Source organism: Lepidochelys kempii, chromosome 3 (genome assembly GCF_965140285.1).
Source record: "Lepidochelys kempii isolate rLepKem1 chromosome 3, rLepKem1.hap1, whole genome shotgun sequence".
In the NCBI taxonomy this organism is placed as follows: domain Eukaryota; kingdom Metazoa; phylum Chordata; order Testudines; family Cheloniidae; genus Lepidochelys; species Lepidochelys kempii.
Genome location: NC_136382.1, coordinates 150,474,920 through 150,492,015, shown reverse-complemented (window position 1 = coordinate 150,492,015; position 17,096 = coordinate 150,474,920). Strand labels below are relative to the sequence as shown.

At 44.5% G+C, this 17,096-nt stretch overlaps 1 protein-coding gene across 4 annotated transcripts in view; it reads left to right on the top strand.

The window, feature by feature from the left end:
* The window catches only part of MDGA1 (MAM domain containing glycosylphosphatidylinositol anchor 1), a 197,179-nt gene that overhangs the window by 55,939 nt on the left and 124,144 nt on the right, over nucleotides 1–17,096 (top strand). For all 4 annotated transcript variants that reach the window (XM_073338545.2, XM_073338539.2, XM_073338542.2 and 1 more), the window contains exons 2-3: nucleotides 9,778–9,917; nucleotides 16,645–16,819. In XM_073338545.2, the coding sequence (XP_073194646.1) occupies nucleotides 9,778–9,917; nucleotides 16,645–16,819 (315 nt within the window). The remainder of the gene's footprint in view (nucleotides 1–9,777; nucleotides 9,918–16,644; nucleotides 16,820–17,096) is intronic.

Below are 17,096 nucleotides of genomic sequence, written 5' to 3'. Positions count from 1 at the left end.
ATCTCCTGTCTTTTAAATTTTTTTAGCACAAATTTGTTTGAATGTGTATATCAGAATGATCTTAACTGCTTTCTAGAGGTCATTTATCAGGTCTCCCTTGAGCCAATGGCCATCTAACTTCTATCTTCGCTGGCTCTTATTACTTAGAGGAATGATGTCATTTTCATGTTCTTGCTGCTCTTGTTGCTGCCCTATATCATTTTTTCCTTCAGCCAAGTCTGATCTTGCAGGTAACAATTGCAAATGTCTCCAATTTCATCTATACGCTTGGCCATTACTAGTCATGACATCATAAGATTGAGGTGCGACCTCTTTTGTTACAGTGGCTTTCTGAGCCCAATTTCTACCATTCTAGATATCTGCTCAATCATTTGGTTTCAAATAAGGTAGTTTATGTGATCCTCTATCGTAATCATTCTTTTGATACAAACTTGACTAATATTTATACTTATTCCTTTCCTTATATCCTTTTTGAAAAAGCATAGGTAATCTGTTTCTACATTTCCTGTTACGTAACAACTGTGTAGGTGCTAAACCTTGTCATAATGGCAGTGTTCTATAATTTAACATAAATCAGTTTTGATTTCTTCAGCTTTTGTTAGTAATCTTTTTATTATTTTAACACCATTTTCAACTTGTCCATTATATTGTGGGTAATGTGGACTGGATGTAATATGTCTGAAATATATGCTATGCAAAACTTTTAAACTCTTGACTGTGAAATTGAGATCAATTTTCAGTTATTGCCCTATTGGGAATGCCATGCATTGCAAAAATTGATTTTAATTTTATTAATGACTTATTTGGCACATGTGTTTTTTAGTGTAGATATTTCAGGAAAATGTGAAAAATAATCGAGCTATACTGTATGCATATCCTTTATATTCAAATAGATCTAAATCTACTTTAGACCAGGGTCTTAAGTTTTCTTGAATAAATGTCATAGGTTGTTTAGACTGGGCACATCTATATTTTGATATTATCAATGGCTTGTATTCTTTATGAATCTTTATGAATTATGAGTCAGTGTGTCTTCTAGAAGCATTTATTCTTGCACTCTAAATTTACATTTATTTTTGTTAAGCTTCAATCCTGCTTCTTTTGCTCTAGATAATGCTTTAGTTAATCTTCTATCGTGCTCTTTTAAAGTTCTTCCCCATATTCTTATGTCCTCTATGTACCCTTGTGTGCTACCTATGTTTTCAAAAATCTTTTTATTGCTCTATGAAATATGTCTGGAGCTGAACATAAGCCAGAAGGTAATCTTTTAAAACAGTAATGTCCAAAAAGGTGTGTTAAATGTACATAGCAATTGGCTTTCTTGCTCCGTGATATTTGCCAAAATCCATTTGAAGCATCTAAAAAAGAAAAGTATTTTGCTTCTTACACTTGTCCAAATATTTCTTCCTGGTAGGTATTTTAAAATGTTCCCTTTAGCATACTTAGTTAAGTCTTCTGGATCTAAATATAAATGTAAGTATCCATCTTTCTTTTCTACTGTTACTAATGAATTCACCCACTCAGTTGGCTCTTCCATTCTTTTAATTATATCTAAATTACCTGACCTTTCCAATTCCTTTTGTACCCTACTTCTTAAAGCTAAGGATATTTTTCTAGTTGCATGTATAACTGTTTTTTTTGTTTCATTTAACTCTATTTTATACACTGTATTCAATTTACCAATTTCAAAACATAGTTCTGTAAACTGATGTTCAATTTCCAGTGTTTCAGAATTTTGAATAGTCTGAATTCTACCAGTTAGATCTAGAGAGAACTGTGTTTCTAGAAATATCTTGTCCCTTAACTACTACAGATCTTATGTTTTCTCAATTGCCTTTAACTAAGGCCTGTAATTCACTAATACCCATAACTTGATTTTTTTTCACCACTGAAAGATTGTAAATTAATATGTATTTGTTCTTTCTACAGGTTTTACTTTAGACCTCCTATAATTTCTTCTGAAATTACAGTAGCTTGTGCACCTGTATCTATTGCATACAAAATAAATATTCCATTAGAAGATGGTGTAAGTGCCCAATTCTCCTTGTAATTTATAGAGTGACTTGGTTTCAAAATACCCAGAAACCAGTTTTCTTCATTTGTAATGTTAGTTCTGTATTCCTTACTTGATGTCTTCTCTGACACTTTTTTTAATTTTGAACTAAATGTAAATATCTATATCTTTTCAGACTTCTCTGTTTACAAACTTCTGTGAAATTATTCTGTTTCTTGCAGCTATGACAGGTCTGACCATATGCTGGACATTGTCTAGGTTAGTGCCTCCTTCCACATCTAGAACATTCTTTCATATGCTCATATGTTTTAACTTTAACACGCTATAGACTTGTTTGTTTCCTTTTCCTTAACAAGTCTATATTCACATCAATTTGTTTTCTTTCTAAAATCTGCAATCGTTAATTAAGTTCAGCAGTTTGGCAAATTCTCGCTGCTTTTTTCTAGATTTAGATCTGACTCTAACAGTCTCTTTTGTTACACAGATACCTTTTTATACCCATCATCATTTGATTCCTTATCATTGATTCGGATTCTGAAAATTACTTCTTATCTTTAGATCTGTTTAAAAATTATTCAAAAGTCTCTTCCTCCCTTTGATTCCTTGAGTGAAACTGAAATCTTTCAAATGTTTCATTTCTTTTTGGTAAACAGTATTCCTCAAATATTTTTAAAACAAACTCCTAGTTGGCTCATTTTCTAACGTTAAGCTCAAATGAATTAGATAATGAAATTGCTTTTGTACCTGCAATAGTCAAAAAGATGGCAATCTTTTGTTCATCTTCCTTATGAGTAGATCCGGATGCCCTCAAAAATAAATCAAATTCTTGTGTAAACCTTTTCCAATTTTTCTGCAGCGTTTCTTGACATTTTGAGAAATGTGAGAACTCTTAATTGATCCATCTTATTTCGTTCAAATTTGTTTTCAGTTCTGAGTAACTCTTACCTCCGTTTTTTAAAATTTCTTCCAGTTTTTTATCATTTCCTTCACTCCTGTTACCATGTATTGTTTTATGTTCAAGTAATCCACTAGTCTTCTTATTGGTAATAATAATAATGCATAGCTAGTAATTTAACAAACCTTTATTAGATACATAATTAACATAGATTGAGTTGAATTAAGATGCTCTGTGTGTATCAGTCTAACCTAAAACCAACAGCCTTTTCCCACTGTCCTCTCCCAGACCCTTTAATTAGATACAATCAAAGCCACAGTAACACCACAGCATGTTACCTAGGTCTTTGTGTATGTCACTGTGCCATGTGTGCAAAGGTCTCTGTGGTTGCTCTGAACTCTGTGGCAAAATTGGGGTAAGACTCTGTCTATTGCTGCCAAAGCAGAGGCTCATACCACTTGAGAATCTTCCTTAGCTGTTAGCAGTATAAGGCTTATGACACACAGTGGAGCAGTTGTGATTCCATCCCGGAGAGGATGGTGATACTTAGACTCTGGGTAGCTGATCACAATACTATCTCAGCAAGGAAAATGGAATGATTTATAAGTTAATTCCAATAAACCTCTACACCCTCCATTTGATGCAACATGTTTTAGGATTTTTCTGCTTCTTTCTTGGCACCAACTGCAAAGCTCGTCCACTAGCTGCCTCTTGTGCGAGACAGTAGATGTGAGAGAATATGATTGGCAGCCAGCTGCCTGGCTCTTCAGGGCTTGAGCAGATGGTGCCAATCAGAGTAGAAGTGAGTGTTCAACACTGCCCTCTCCCCACTCCCGTGTTTGCTTTAACTCCAGGGAGATTGACCCAGACAGATCAACAAGGCAGGGAAAGGGCTCTGCCTTCATAGTTTGACCTACTTGCAAAAGAGGATGCTTTATAATCGCACAGGATACATAGAGAGTCATGTGACTGGCAAAACTGGTGTCTTGAGTAGTTCTGAAGAACTGTGTCAATGAGGAGCAGGAGGCTCTAGTCTACAGGGGGCAGCAGGGAGGAGCAAAACAACCCACTTCACACCAGAGGGGGACGGGACTGGAAGCTGTACCTGACGTGTGGATTTTTGGTGCTGAATTAACAGCTTTGGGGGCTGAAGTTCTTTATCCAAGGAGGTAACCCCAGGACAGGTACAGCGAAGGTGGGGGCAGGGCAGCACAGTGTGTAAGGATGAGTTGTCCCCCCAGTCCCCATGTGAAGCACCCTCAGATCTTTCCTGGGATCTGTGTTTAGGAGTGGACGGTGTGCTGCGGAGGAGCTGAGCTGATGACACTTGTGGTCTCCTACTCAGAGACAATGGAGTGTGTAACCTATCCATTTTCTCTGGCCTGAACGGCTATCCAGGGTGAATGGATGCAGGTTTGCTGCTGTTAGGCTTGCTCCTGAGCCTAAGGCTGCTTGTATGGATTTTTCTATCCTTTTTAGAACAAGAATATTGAATATCTGGGCTGGGGAGCAGACTGCAGAGGGAAGTGCACCCAACAATAGCCCATGGAGACGAGAAAACAAAAGGACAGGTCACATTTGCTCACCTGGCTGATGTAACTAAGAGCCTGAGGGGATTTTGTGTAAAATCTGTGAAGAACAGCTTATAACGTAAGCCTCGCTCAGAGCACAGCAGACCTGACAAACTCAGCCCCAAGGGAGCTGACTCCAAGCCGACACTGCACTGAACTGCCTTGGGCCAAACCAGTAGGAGCCATTCTGAGCAGGTCTTAGCTGAGAGTCATCTCCTGGCAGGCTGTGCTGGCATTGTTATAAACTCAGCCCAGCGGGAGAAGACTCCCAGCTCAAAGAAGCTCCTGCCGGGGGAGGCTTCCTTTTGGTACAGCTGACAGAACTGCTGGGCTTGGACCCAGCTCCGATTTCTCTTTGGAGCTTAAGCTGTGGGGCCCCACTCACTTGTCTGGTACAAGATGAGGATCTTGGATAAAACTTCAGCCTCTTCAGTGTCCGGACCCCAGCCAGCTGACCCAGTAGGTTCTCTCCTCCAGGTTGGTTTTAGGGCCCTGTCATGAAATAGAGTCTGGAGGGAAAATGTTGACCTAATATGAGGAAGTGTGGCGTTCTTCCCATTAAATTGTATGGTCTGAGTAGTACATGGCCTTGAGTGCACCCTGGGTGTCTTTCTTCTGCTGCCCCAGCCCTCACTACTCTGTTGCCTCCATCATTGTACTATCTGAGCCTCGTAAACATAAATGGATTGATCCCCACAACCCCCTCTGTGAAATAAGGAAGCAATGTCATCCCCTTTTTATAGCTGGGGAACCAGGGCACTGAGAGATTAAATCCCTTGCCCAAAGTTACACAAGTAGTGTGGCAGAGCAGAGAACGGGACCCAGATCTCCTGAGTCCCAGGCTGCTGCCTTCCCCACAAGACCATTTCTCTCTCCTCTGCTACTTATTATTAACACAATTGACCTCTAAAGAGCAGGTGTCTCATAAACTTCCCACATTATGGTGATAACATTGTACAGTACATTGCACTGGCATAAAGTTATTTTATCCTCTCGAATTTCCTTTCACTTTAATGTGTAAATATATCAAGTGAAAGGCTAGTTTGAAATCTCAGTGCAGAGGCCAAGCGCCCTGTGGGCCAGGCCTTTCAAGAGTGGGAAATATTAGGATGTGCTTTGCTTCGGTCATTGAAAAGTAGACTGAAAGCCTTGGAGAAAAGACTAGGGACACAATCCTGCCCCCGCCTCCAGCACACATTGGAGCGCTTCCTTTTCTGCCTCATGTGGTTCTTTGCATTTTGCACACTCAGAGAGGCATCCAGGTTTAGGGAAATCCACCAAAATAGATTGTGTCTCCCCAGGGCTCATACTTTATGGGACTCTCACAGGGATGACTGCTTCAGTCCCAAGCACCAGCCCCCTTGCCTCACAGTCTGATCTTCCTGTTCCTCACAGGAGAAAGTGGCTTCCACAAAGCTTGTTTATTGTGACAGATGCAGTCCCACCACCTGAGGAGGGAGGTATTCCTGTCTACTGTACTGGGGACCTGTAACCTTTCTGTGTGCTAAAAACCCCATGGGACCCAGGATGATGTGAAATAATAATATTCCTTCCATGTGTGCACCTTGCAAATCCTCATCAGACCATTTTACAGAGGGACAAAGTGACTTTCCCAAGACCATACAGCACATCCCAGCAGAGTTGAGATCAGAACCCAGATCTCACAGCTTCTAATTCTGTGATTTAACCACTAGGATATCTTTCCTGCAAAACACTGAGAGTAGAGTTTGTCCTTGGCTATCTCCCTGCTGTCTCACTGAAGTCAAGACATAACTGATGGCAAAGTTTTTTCTCTGATCAGATTCCCATTATGTGGTAGCCAAGTGCTTTCACAAGCCATCTGCAGATGGTACAGCTGGTTTTCTGAACTCTCCTTTTAGAGACCTGGGCTCAAACTGGGTTTAGAGGACAGATGAAATGACTGTTGTTGTTGCTGGAGACTCAGTGCTGTTACTGCAGGAGAGAGTCTACTGCTTTGTTTGGACCAGGGTTTATCAGCAGCAGTGGTTCACTCTCCCAAGGGCCCCTCTCTGTGATCAGGGGAAGGGGTCCTGCTGCAAAGAGGCTCAACCAGGGGCAGCAGAAGCTTCCTAACCGTGCGGGGGCGGGGGGTGCACTGGTGCTCAACAGTGCCCCTCCCATGCTGCCCCTTCTCCCTGAGACCCTGCCCCTCTTTCCCCCCCGTGTTTCGTCCTTATGGCTGGTAAAAAGTGGGAGAACCATGGCCCCCTGCTCCAGCACCCCTTGGCTCAACCAAGTTACTGATTCTTACCAATAAAGCTAAAAATATAGTCTTGCTTCTGAGCTCTATGGAAACCCACTGGACTAGAGAGAGCTCTGTGAAGTGACAGAGGACAGGGAACATGTCTTAGGGACCGTGTATACATGGAAATGTACCAGCATAATTTTATCACTGTAGTTACCAGTATAACTCCCCCGTGGGCACTCTGTTCCAGAATGAGTGCTTTTTTCTAATTTATCTTATATCACTTCCAGAGCAACATAAACTAACCTGAAAAAGGCACTTTTATTCCAGAGTAAGTGTTTCCACATGGGAAGTTATACCGGTATAACTGTGCTGATAAAATTCCCCACGTAGACTAGCCCATGGAGGCTGTCTTGGAGATAGGGCTGGCAGGAGGGAAATGGTTAATCAGAGAGGAGCAAAAAAAGCGGAGACTTCAGTGGGCATTAACCAAAGAGAAGACAGCCACAGAAATTAGAAGATCTAAAGCGAGCTGGACTATACAGTAAGCAGGGTGCACAGAGGAATTTAGGGAAACATTTAAGTTAACAAGACAGAAGCTGAGCTGTTACCACAAGCTAAAGAGCTCCGAGACGGGAAGAGTCTGTGGGAATGCAGGCAGCCCAGCTTCAAGGAGAGAACTCGGGATGAGATTGGGGCTGGAGGGGTGTCTCTGTTTTAATCAGCAGTGGAGATTCCTCCCGAATCCAGAATTGGGCACAATCAGTGTGACTGATAGTCGGTGCTGTAGAGGCAGGATTGAGGTGCCCTGGCACGTCTGGAGCTGGGGATGGGGGCCCAGGACTGGAATAGCAGAGCAAAGGACTTCTGGTCAGCACTGAGGGGACACGGCAGAGCTGTGTGTGAGAAGATTGCACCACCTTTTCTTACCCCTCACTAGCCATAGTGCTAGCTTACCCTTACAGATACCAAGCCCTTTCTGTTTTTTAAAGTGCTTCCACTTTCTCCCCTCTCCCGACATGGTTAGCGAATAATAATCCCACATCCTTTCAGGAAAGGCAAGTCTCTCATCTGCTCAGTCATATCAATGTAGCTTTGTATCCTGGTTTCAGTGTTTTAGTTTTTAATGATAAGACTCTTGTGAGAGCTATCCCAGGAGATCTCTCCAGACGCTATAGGTAGGAGGGGGAAGGAGCGGCAGAGATGAGTGTCCATATATTTGCTGTAATATTATTCCAATAAATGCATTGATTCTATTAGCTCACAGTTGATTGGACAATACTTATCTGATGATCCTGCAAATAAATTGCCATTGAACTGGACTGAGAGAGGAGAGAAGATGATAGAGGGGGCATGATCACCCAGCATGCAGACCCATTCCAGCACTGCAGTCTTCACCTTTGATGTGTTTTATAAATGGTCACCTGTTGGAACACGGTAGCCAATCATTGAAATGCAACCCTCCTTCCCAGTTGGGGGTGAGAGCTCCGCTATTATAAATTAGCGTAGTTCGGGTAAAGGCAATGGAGCTGCCCCAACTTACATCAACTTTGGTCTCAGTAACACAACTGCAACCCCGCTTTTCCACTGTCCAAGCCCAACCTGGCCTGGGCCTCTGCTGCTAGTGAATACGGAGCTGGCTGTTTACAGCTGCACAAAGCAGTGCTTTCATTTCGCACTGGCTAAAAATATTTTGATTTTTCAACCCTGGTGGTTGCATGGTGACGGGATCTGTGGCTTACTCAAAAAGTCCCTGCACCTCAGCAAACTTTGTGCCAAAGCTGGTATTTAACTCTGCCTGTGTAACGGGGTTTCCTTGCAAACCCTGTGCTTGGTTTGGAGAGTTTTTATAAAATTCTTTGCTTTAAGCCCTTTCTTTGTTTCCCTCTCAAAGTTGTCCTGTATTGAATTATTGGGGCTGAATTCACAGGGAAGTGCTGCAGCAGGAAGGAGACATGCCCCACTGAACTAGTAACATCTGCAGGTTTATCTATGCCTTAAAGTTAGGCTGCAGTTTTCTCTCTGGCCAAGCACTGGTATCCAATGGGCATGCGCACAGTCACATACAACACTCCCCAGCTGCTGCAGTGATCATGAGCGCTCTCAGCATGTGGACCGGATGGTTGTTGATGCAGGTCCTCTCAAGCCAGATTTTTTATATATTCCCCCTTACTACTTGTAGAAATGGCTCCTGTTCTTGTTGATCAGGACTGACTGTTAGGGTTTGGGGTGAGGCATTGGTTTGCTTAAGGAATTGGTAATAGGATATGGAACCTTTCACCTTCACTTCCCTCTTTGTGGGGGGTTGGGGACCAAAAATCTTTCCTTTCAGATGCTGCTGCATTGGCCTCCATGAAAAGCGTTGGTGGTCTCGGTTCAGTTCCTAGTGTTGTCACTAATTGGCCCTTGTTGGAGTCTCAGCAGAAATCTCAAGGATTTAAGGAGCCACAAAAAATGAAGTCCTCTCTCACCCCTAGAGGAGGATCCCTCTAGAACAGGGCTAAGGCATGTTGATGGGACAGCATGGGGGAGACTTGTACCTACTGTGGCCTGTGCTGTAACCTGTTCTGGGGATAAGTACTAATAGCCAGTGCTTATACAGCAATGCAGAGCCCTTTGGAGTGACTGGCTGATTAACTCCCATAACCTCACTGCAAGGTAAATCACAATCATAATCCCTCTTCTACAGGCACAGAGCGCTCCTGATTTGACCAGGTCACACAGCCAGTCCCAGACAACGCTCCTTCTCAGAGCTAGGAATATAGTTCAGAAGTTCCTGGTTCCTATGGATCCCTAGCTTACATTATCTCTCGGAGAGGGGCAGTGTACTCTAGTCTTCAGTCTCCAGAGCTGCTAATCCTAGTTTCTTCCCCTAGATTAAATTCACTGTTGCCAGGGGAGGGAGGAAATACCCCAGTTTTCAGAGCAATGATGCGCTTGCCTCTCCAGTCTTGCTTTCACCTTCTGCAGCCCAGCAGAGGTTGCGTTGCTCCTGGGGCGAGGTGTGGCAAGTCCAACAGCTTTGTGAGGACTTGGATTCCACCTATACTTTGCTGGCATTCCTTTTTCTAATTAGTTCTCTCTTTCCCAGCTCCAGCTCAGGCCCAGATCATCCATGCTGGGCAGGCCTGTGTTGTGAAGGAAGATAATATCAGTGAACGAGTGTACACTATCCGGGAGAGCGACACGCTGGTCTTGCAGTGTCTGGTCACCGGACACCCACGACCACAGGTAACCTTTCTGTAATGTCAGTCACCCTCACCCCTGTGGTTCTCTGTTGGGTTCACTCTAATCTTGCCTCGTAGAGGAGACATTGGGGGTGGTTGGAGGACACCATTCCCCACGACCTTCACTCTTCTACATTTTTGGAGGTAGGTTCCTCTCCTCTCTTTCTCTCCTGGCTTCCTGGGCAGCAGCTGTAACAAAAGAAAGGAAGGGCTGAGGAGCAGAGACACTGGATGAGTTGGTGTCCTCTGGAGCTAGGGCTGCAGCCTACAACGAGGCTAGAAGTCCTACCACTGTGCAGCATATGGAGATTCCCCTGTGGCTCGAGTACTCATGGGAACTGTGTTTTGGGAGCAACAGGACTTGAGGTGAAATATTGCCCAGTTCTGCCTGTGTTTCTGTATATTGGTAGCACAAGGCTCTCTCCAGAGCGCCTACCATTTTAATGGGCCAGAATGAACTAAAAACATGGGCTGTGTTGAATTCAGGGTGATGTAGGTAACACTAGAGACTCCAATCCTCTCTCCACAGGACAGGCACAGCTTGGACAGGGGTAGCGCAAGCTTCCCCTTCACACCTCACCAATGTAGGAGTGGAATCGAACCTTTATGGCCTGTTCAGCCTTGGCCTCTTGGACCAGGCCAGCAAAGGGGATCATTCAGTTTGGGTAACATTGCGGGAGGGGTATTTTTCTGATGTGGACACTTGTCCATGATGACCTGGACTGGGACCCATCAACTCATTTCATACAGTGGACGCCAAGCAGCTGCCAGTGGTGGTAATTTTTGATTGCCGCTGTCCAGAGCTGGATTCAGACACATGCCGTAGAGGTGAGAGGACTGCAGGGAAATTCTTACGTAGCAGCTGGAGTGTGTAAATGACCCCAGAGCATGGGTAAAACTGTGGCTAAACTTGGGCCTTCGGGGCCAGAATAAACCCTGGGGAGTGAGCTACACTGGGAAGGAAGCTCTCCAGGGGAGGGTTATAAGAGGGTTAGTGAGAAGTTCAGCAGTTCCTGCTGCCCCTGCAGCAGCCTTGCCAGCCGTAGGCACTGATGCTGATAAGCTGTAGTTCTGTGTGTGCCAGTCACCCCTTCCCTGCACTAACTGACCAGGCGCTACATGTCTCTAGGGCCTTGGCTGCTAGGAAATGACAAAGGGGAGAGAGCAGCTCAGCCAAGGAATTCAAGTTAGAATTAGCCAACAAAATGTCTTTTAAAAACCAAAAAGATGGAGACAGTTTGAGCCAGGATGTCGGGCAGCCGGGCCACTCAACAGAGCCTCTCCGGTGTCATTGTGGAGGATCACCTAGCCTAGGCACTTGGGCACACGGATCATATGCACAGTGGTCAGATCCTGGGTGTGCAGAATAGAGGCATGGACAGAGAACTGGTGCCCATTCTGCCTGGGAGCATGTAGAGTGTGCAGGCTTTGTGCAGCTCATGGGCGCTCTGAGCCGGGCAGGACTGAGAACAATGATATACCATTGGTGCACACAGAACACTGCTGCACAAGAAGCTGTGGCATCCCCAGAATCTGTTTGTGTGTAACACTAGCACGTGCAGAGCCCAGGTGTGCACACGGGACACTGGCGTGTGTGTCCAAAGAGGGCAGGCAGACATGGAACACTGGCTTACACGGAGCTATGCCCACATCCCAGCTCTCTCTTAACCCCACTCCCACGCATGCTCTCCCCCATTTCCCCCACTACTCCAAATCAAAGCTCTTCTCTTAGCCTTTGTCTAATCTTTTCCCTCCCTTTCTTCCAGTTACTCACTAAAGCTTTAACGTGTAGCCCAGATATTTAAACGAGGTTGAAATGAAAAGGCTGGGGAAAGATTAAAGAGCTGACTGAAGCGGCTGTGCAAACAAGAGCCTCTGAGATTTGGGGCCCTAAAACGATCTCAGCATAAGCCTACCAAGGTTAAATGAATCCATCACAGACGGCCATTAGCTGAGCAAATCTGCCCAGCAGGGGAGTGGACTGTAGAATCCTGCCATCTCTAGAGCAATGGCTCCAGTTCAGCCCCATGTCTACTGGTGGTGGGCATGGACCAAGGTGCCCGCTCCCCTCCAGCAGTTCTGCCTAGCGTGAGGTCAGTCATGAATGAATGTCCTTTTACCGTCTGCTTTGTGTTCAGTGCAAAATGATCTGGTGGATCTCAACCCAGCTGCTAGGGGCTAGGTGTCCAGATTGCCGGAAGCCACCATAGCAACTGGTGCTTCGGGGATTATGGTATTGCAGTCAAAGGCATAAGAACATAAGAATGGCCATACTGGGTCAGACCAAAGGTCCATCCAGCCCAATATCCTGCTTGCCGACAGTGGCCAATACCAGGTGCCCCAGAGGGAATGAACCTAACAGGTAATGATCAAGTGATCTCTCTCCTGCCAGCCATCTCCACCCTCTGGCAGACAGAGGCTAGGGACACCATTCCTTACCCATCCTGGCTAATAGCCATTAATGGACTTAACCTCCACAAATTTATACAGTTCACTTTTAAACCCTGTTGTAGTCCTAGCCTTCACAACCTCCTCAGGCAATGAGTTCCACAGGTTGACTGTGCGCTGAGTGAAGAAGAACTTCCTTTTATTTGTGTTAAACCTGCTGCCCATTAATTTCATTTGGTGGCCCCTAGTTCTTATATTATGGGAACAAGTAAATAACTTTTCCATAGGTGCTGGAAGTAGGGGTGCTGGGGGTTGTGCTGCACCCCCTGGTTTGAAGTGGTTTCCATCCTATACAGGGTTTACAGGTTGGTTCAATGGCTCTCAGAACCCCCACTATACAAATTGTTTCAGCACCCCGGTCAAAGGTGTGACTGTGCCGTGTGTAGATATACCCTAGCTAGCTTGAAAAGCAATAGGAATGAATCTGCAGCAGCATGCGTGGCAGCTCAGGCTAGTCACTCAGGTACATACCTGGAGTCCTGGGTGGGCTTGTACTGAATGTGCGGCCATGCCTTCACAAATATTGTTGTTCAAGCTACCTAGGTCAAAGCTGCCTCAGGTATGTGTACAAGTGCTGCAGTCACACCTCTGGCTGCAGTGTAGCTATACCCTGAGAGCAGAGGCAGTCACCAAAGGAGACTGAGAGGCAAATGAACAAGCGGGCCCTGGGCAGTGACCTCCTTTCATGCTCTCTGGGTTGGGGTAGGGGGAAGCTTGCACCGCTGCTGCCTGTGCTGTACCTTTTATGGGATATACAGATACGACTTCAGCCTCTTGGGGCATGTTTCTCCAGCCCCTCCGTTCATTGTGAAATGACCGACAAATCTGCAGGTGGTGTTTGAAGACTAAACATGTAACAAAAATGAATTCTGAGGGGCTCTTTTTCTTTTATTAAAGTGTGTTTACTACAAAAGAGAGACTTACAAAAATAACCATTGGTGGGGCCCCCTCCAGAGAAGGAGACAACAGGCTAACAGCAGTAACTGCACTTCTCACTTTGGAAGCCAAACAAATGAAATATCCCCATTCATAGAATCACTGAAATGTAGGGCTGGAAGGATCTTGAGAGGTCATCAAGTCCAGCCCCCTGTGCTGAGGCAGGAACAAGTGAACCTAGAATATCCCTGACAGGTGTGTGTCTAACCTTTTCTTAAAAATCTCCAATGACGGGGATTCCACAACCTCCCTTGGAAGCCTATTCCAGCACTTAACTACCCTTATAGTTAGAAAGCTTTTCCTAGTATCTAACCTACATCTCTCAGGCTGCAGATTGAGCCCATTACTTCTTGTCCTACCTTCAGTAGACATGGAGAACAATTGATCACTGTCCTCTTTATAAAAGTCCTTAATATGTTTGAAGACAGTTAGGTCCCCCGTCATGTCATCCTGAGACTAAACATGCCCAGTTTTTTAACCTTTCCTCGAAGGTCAAGTTTTCTATATTTATCAATAATTTTTTTTGCTCTTCTCTGGATTCTCTCCAGTTTTTCCTCACCCTTTCCTAGAGTATGGCACACAGAATAGGCACAGTATTCCAGGCCCCACCAGTGCCAAGGAGAGTGAAATCATTACCTTCCATGTCTTCCATATGACACTTCTGTTAATACATCTCAAAATATATATCTTTTTTCTCAACTGCATCACATTGTTAACTCATCTATTCAACCTGTGATCCACAATAACCCCTTTTCAGCAGTACTGCTGCCTAGCCAGCTACTCCCCATTTTGTAGTTGTGCATTTGGTTTTTTCCCCTTCCTAGATGTAGTACTTTGTACTTATCTTTTACGAGTTTCATCTTGTTGAATTCTGATCAATTCTCTCATTTGTCAAGCTCATTTTAAATTCTAATCCTGTCTTCTAGAGTGCTTACAACCCCTCCGAACTTTGTGTCCTCCTCAAATTTTATAAGCATATTCTCCACTCCATTATTCAAGTTTTTTAATGAAAATATTGAATAGTATTTGGACCAAGACTGACCCCTGCAGAACCCCAGTAGATTCGCTCTCCCAGTTTGACAGCAAACCATTGATAACTACTCTTTGAGTATGGTCTTCCAACCAGCTGTGCACCTGCCTTATATTAGTTTCATCTAGACAACATTTCCCTACATTGCTCATCAGAATGTCATATGGAACTGCATCAAAAGCCTTACTAAAATCAAGATATACCATGTCTACTGCTTTCCCCCAACCACTAAGCCAGTAACCCTGTCAAAGAAGTAAATCAAGCTGGTTTGGCATGATTTGTTCTTGACATAGCTATTCCTTATAACCCTATTATCCTCTAGGTGCTTACAAATTGATAGATTGATTAATAATTTGTTCCAGTAAATTTCCAGGTATAGAAATTTAGGCTAACTAGTCTATAATGCCCCGGTCCCCTTAGTTCCTCTTTTTAAAGATGGTTAACTATGTTTGCTTTTCTCCAGTCCTCTGGCATTCACCCATCCCTGATGAATTCTTGAAAATCATTGTTAACAGTTCTGAGATTGCTTCAGCTAGTTCCTTAAATACCTTAGGATGAATTTCATCAGGCCCTATCGACTTGAATACAGTACTTCTAACTTATCCTGATATTCTTTAACGTGTTCTTTCCCTGTTTTGCCTTGTGTTCCTTTCCCCTTGTTGTTAATATTTAATTGTATGGAGTATCTGGTCACCATTAGTGAAGACTGAAGCAAAATAGGCATTAAATAACTCAGCCTTCTTGATGTCATCAGTTATTAGCTCTTCTTCCCAGCCAAGTAGAGGACCTACACTTTCCTAGGTCTTTCTCTTGCTTTTAATCTATTTAAAGAACCTCTTCATATTGCCTTTTATGTCCATTGCCAGGTGTAACTCATTTTGTGCCTGACGCCTGGTCTGCACTAAAAAGTTAGGGTGACCCAGCTACATCGCTCAGGGGTGTGAAAAATCCACACTCGTGAGCTACATAGTTAAGCTGAACTAACCCCAGTGTAGACAATGCTAGTTCGATGGAAGAATTAGGTAGTGTCCGCATGGAAGCGCTTAAACAGCATTGCTGTTACAGTGGCACAGTTGCAGCGTTTCAAGCGTAGACAAGCCCTTTAGCCTTTCTGATTTTGTCCCTACCTGCTTGCGCTGTCCTTTTGCACTCCTCCTTAGCAGTTCATCTATGTTTCCACTTTTTGTAGGATTCCTTTATAATTTTTCAGGTACTTTTTAAAGAGCTTCTGATGGAGCCATATTGGCCTACTACTATTCTTCTCATCTTTCCTTTGCATCAGAATAGTTTGCAGTTGTGCCTTTTAATATTGTCTCCTTGAGAAACTACCAGCTCTCCTGAATTCCTTTATCCCCTAGATTTTCTGCCGATGGGACCTTACCTACCAGTTCTTTGAGTGTGTTAAAATTTGCTTTTTTGAAGTCCATTGTTTTGTTCACTCCTTTCTTTTGTTAGAGTCATGCAATCAGTCATTCCATGATCACTTTCATTCAAATTGCCTTCAGATTCGCAACCAATTCTTCCCTCTTAGTGTGCATCAAGTCTAAACTGGCCGTCCCCCTGGTTACTTCCTCCACTTTCTGAAACAAATGGTTGTCACCAGTACATTCCAAAAAGTTACTGGAAATGTGTTCTGCTGTATTACTTTTCCAAGGGATGTCTGGGTAGTGAAAGTCCCCCATTACTACGAGGTCTTTGTGTTCTGGAGATTTGCTATATGTTCTGTATGTTTATTTGTTCTCCATTATCTGGAGAATGATGAAAAGGTGCCAAGTGAAGTGGTGATAATAGCTTTGTAGCCATGAGCTAGTTGCCTGAAAGGCCCCCCCCTCCTGGCCACGTACGCTTGGCTTGCAAGCCAGTTTCTGCCCTCCAAGGATTGGCACAGAAAGCCCTGTGTGTGCGAGCACTAAGCAAACTGGGTTTGGCAAAGGTTTTGTGCAGGAGTGAGCAAATGCAATGCACGTTTGAGAATAGTAGAGGGAGTTTAATGGCAGGGGAACACACAGCAAGATGGGAGGAGCTGCTACATTTCGGGGTCACTGCAGGGCACAAGTGTGTTGGGGGTTGGTGATGGGCAGGTGCAGCCATCTGGCAGGGACATTTTGGGATCAGCGGCTAGACCTGCCTAGGTTCCAGTGAACATAGCTGTGCCTGACTGTGTGGGCAAAGGGTGGGGAGTGTTGCCTTCTCAGATGAGGGGAACAAAGGTGAGTGCTGCTATAATCTGAGGTCTTAAAGCTGTGTCCACAGCTCTGAGTCCATTTGTGTGGCCTTTTGCTGTGTTTGCCTCCCTCCCTCTCCTATTCCCCTGCAGGTGAGGTGGACCAAAACTGCTGGTAGTGCCTCGGACAAATTCCAGGAGACATCGGTGTTTAACGAGACCCTTCGGATTGAGAAGATCCAGAGGCTGCAGGGAGGCCGCTATTACTGTAAAGCAGAGAATGGGGTTGGGGTCCCTGCCATCAAGTCCATTCGAGTAGATGTGCAGTGTAAGTCATTTAGCGGCAGCCCAGAGCATCCCACAGCTCTATTGTGTGTCTATAACTAACTGTGTGACCAGCAGGACTCTACATGAACCTAGAACCATGCTCACCCCCTTAGGGACAAAGGGACCAAAGTGGTACCTCCAGAACACACTTCCCCCTGGGATGTTATACCCTTTGTGGGGCAAGATGACTTTGCCTGTCTAAGCCAACCCCTCTCAGCCAAGGGACCATGATCCCCCCAAGGGTCCCCAGTGGTTGTCTGGGGTGGTTTGGCTTCTGT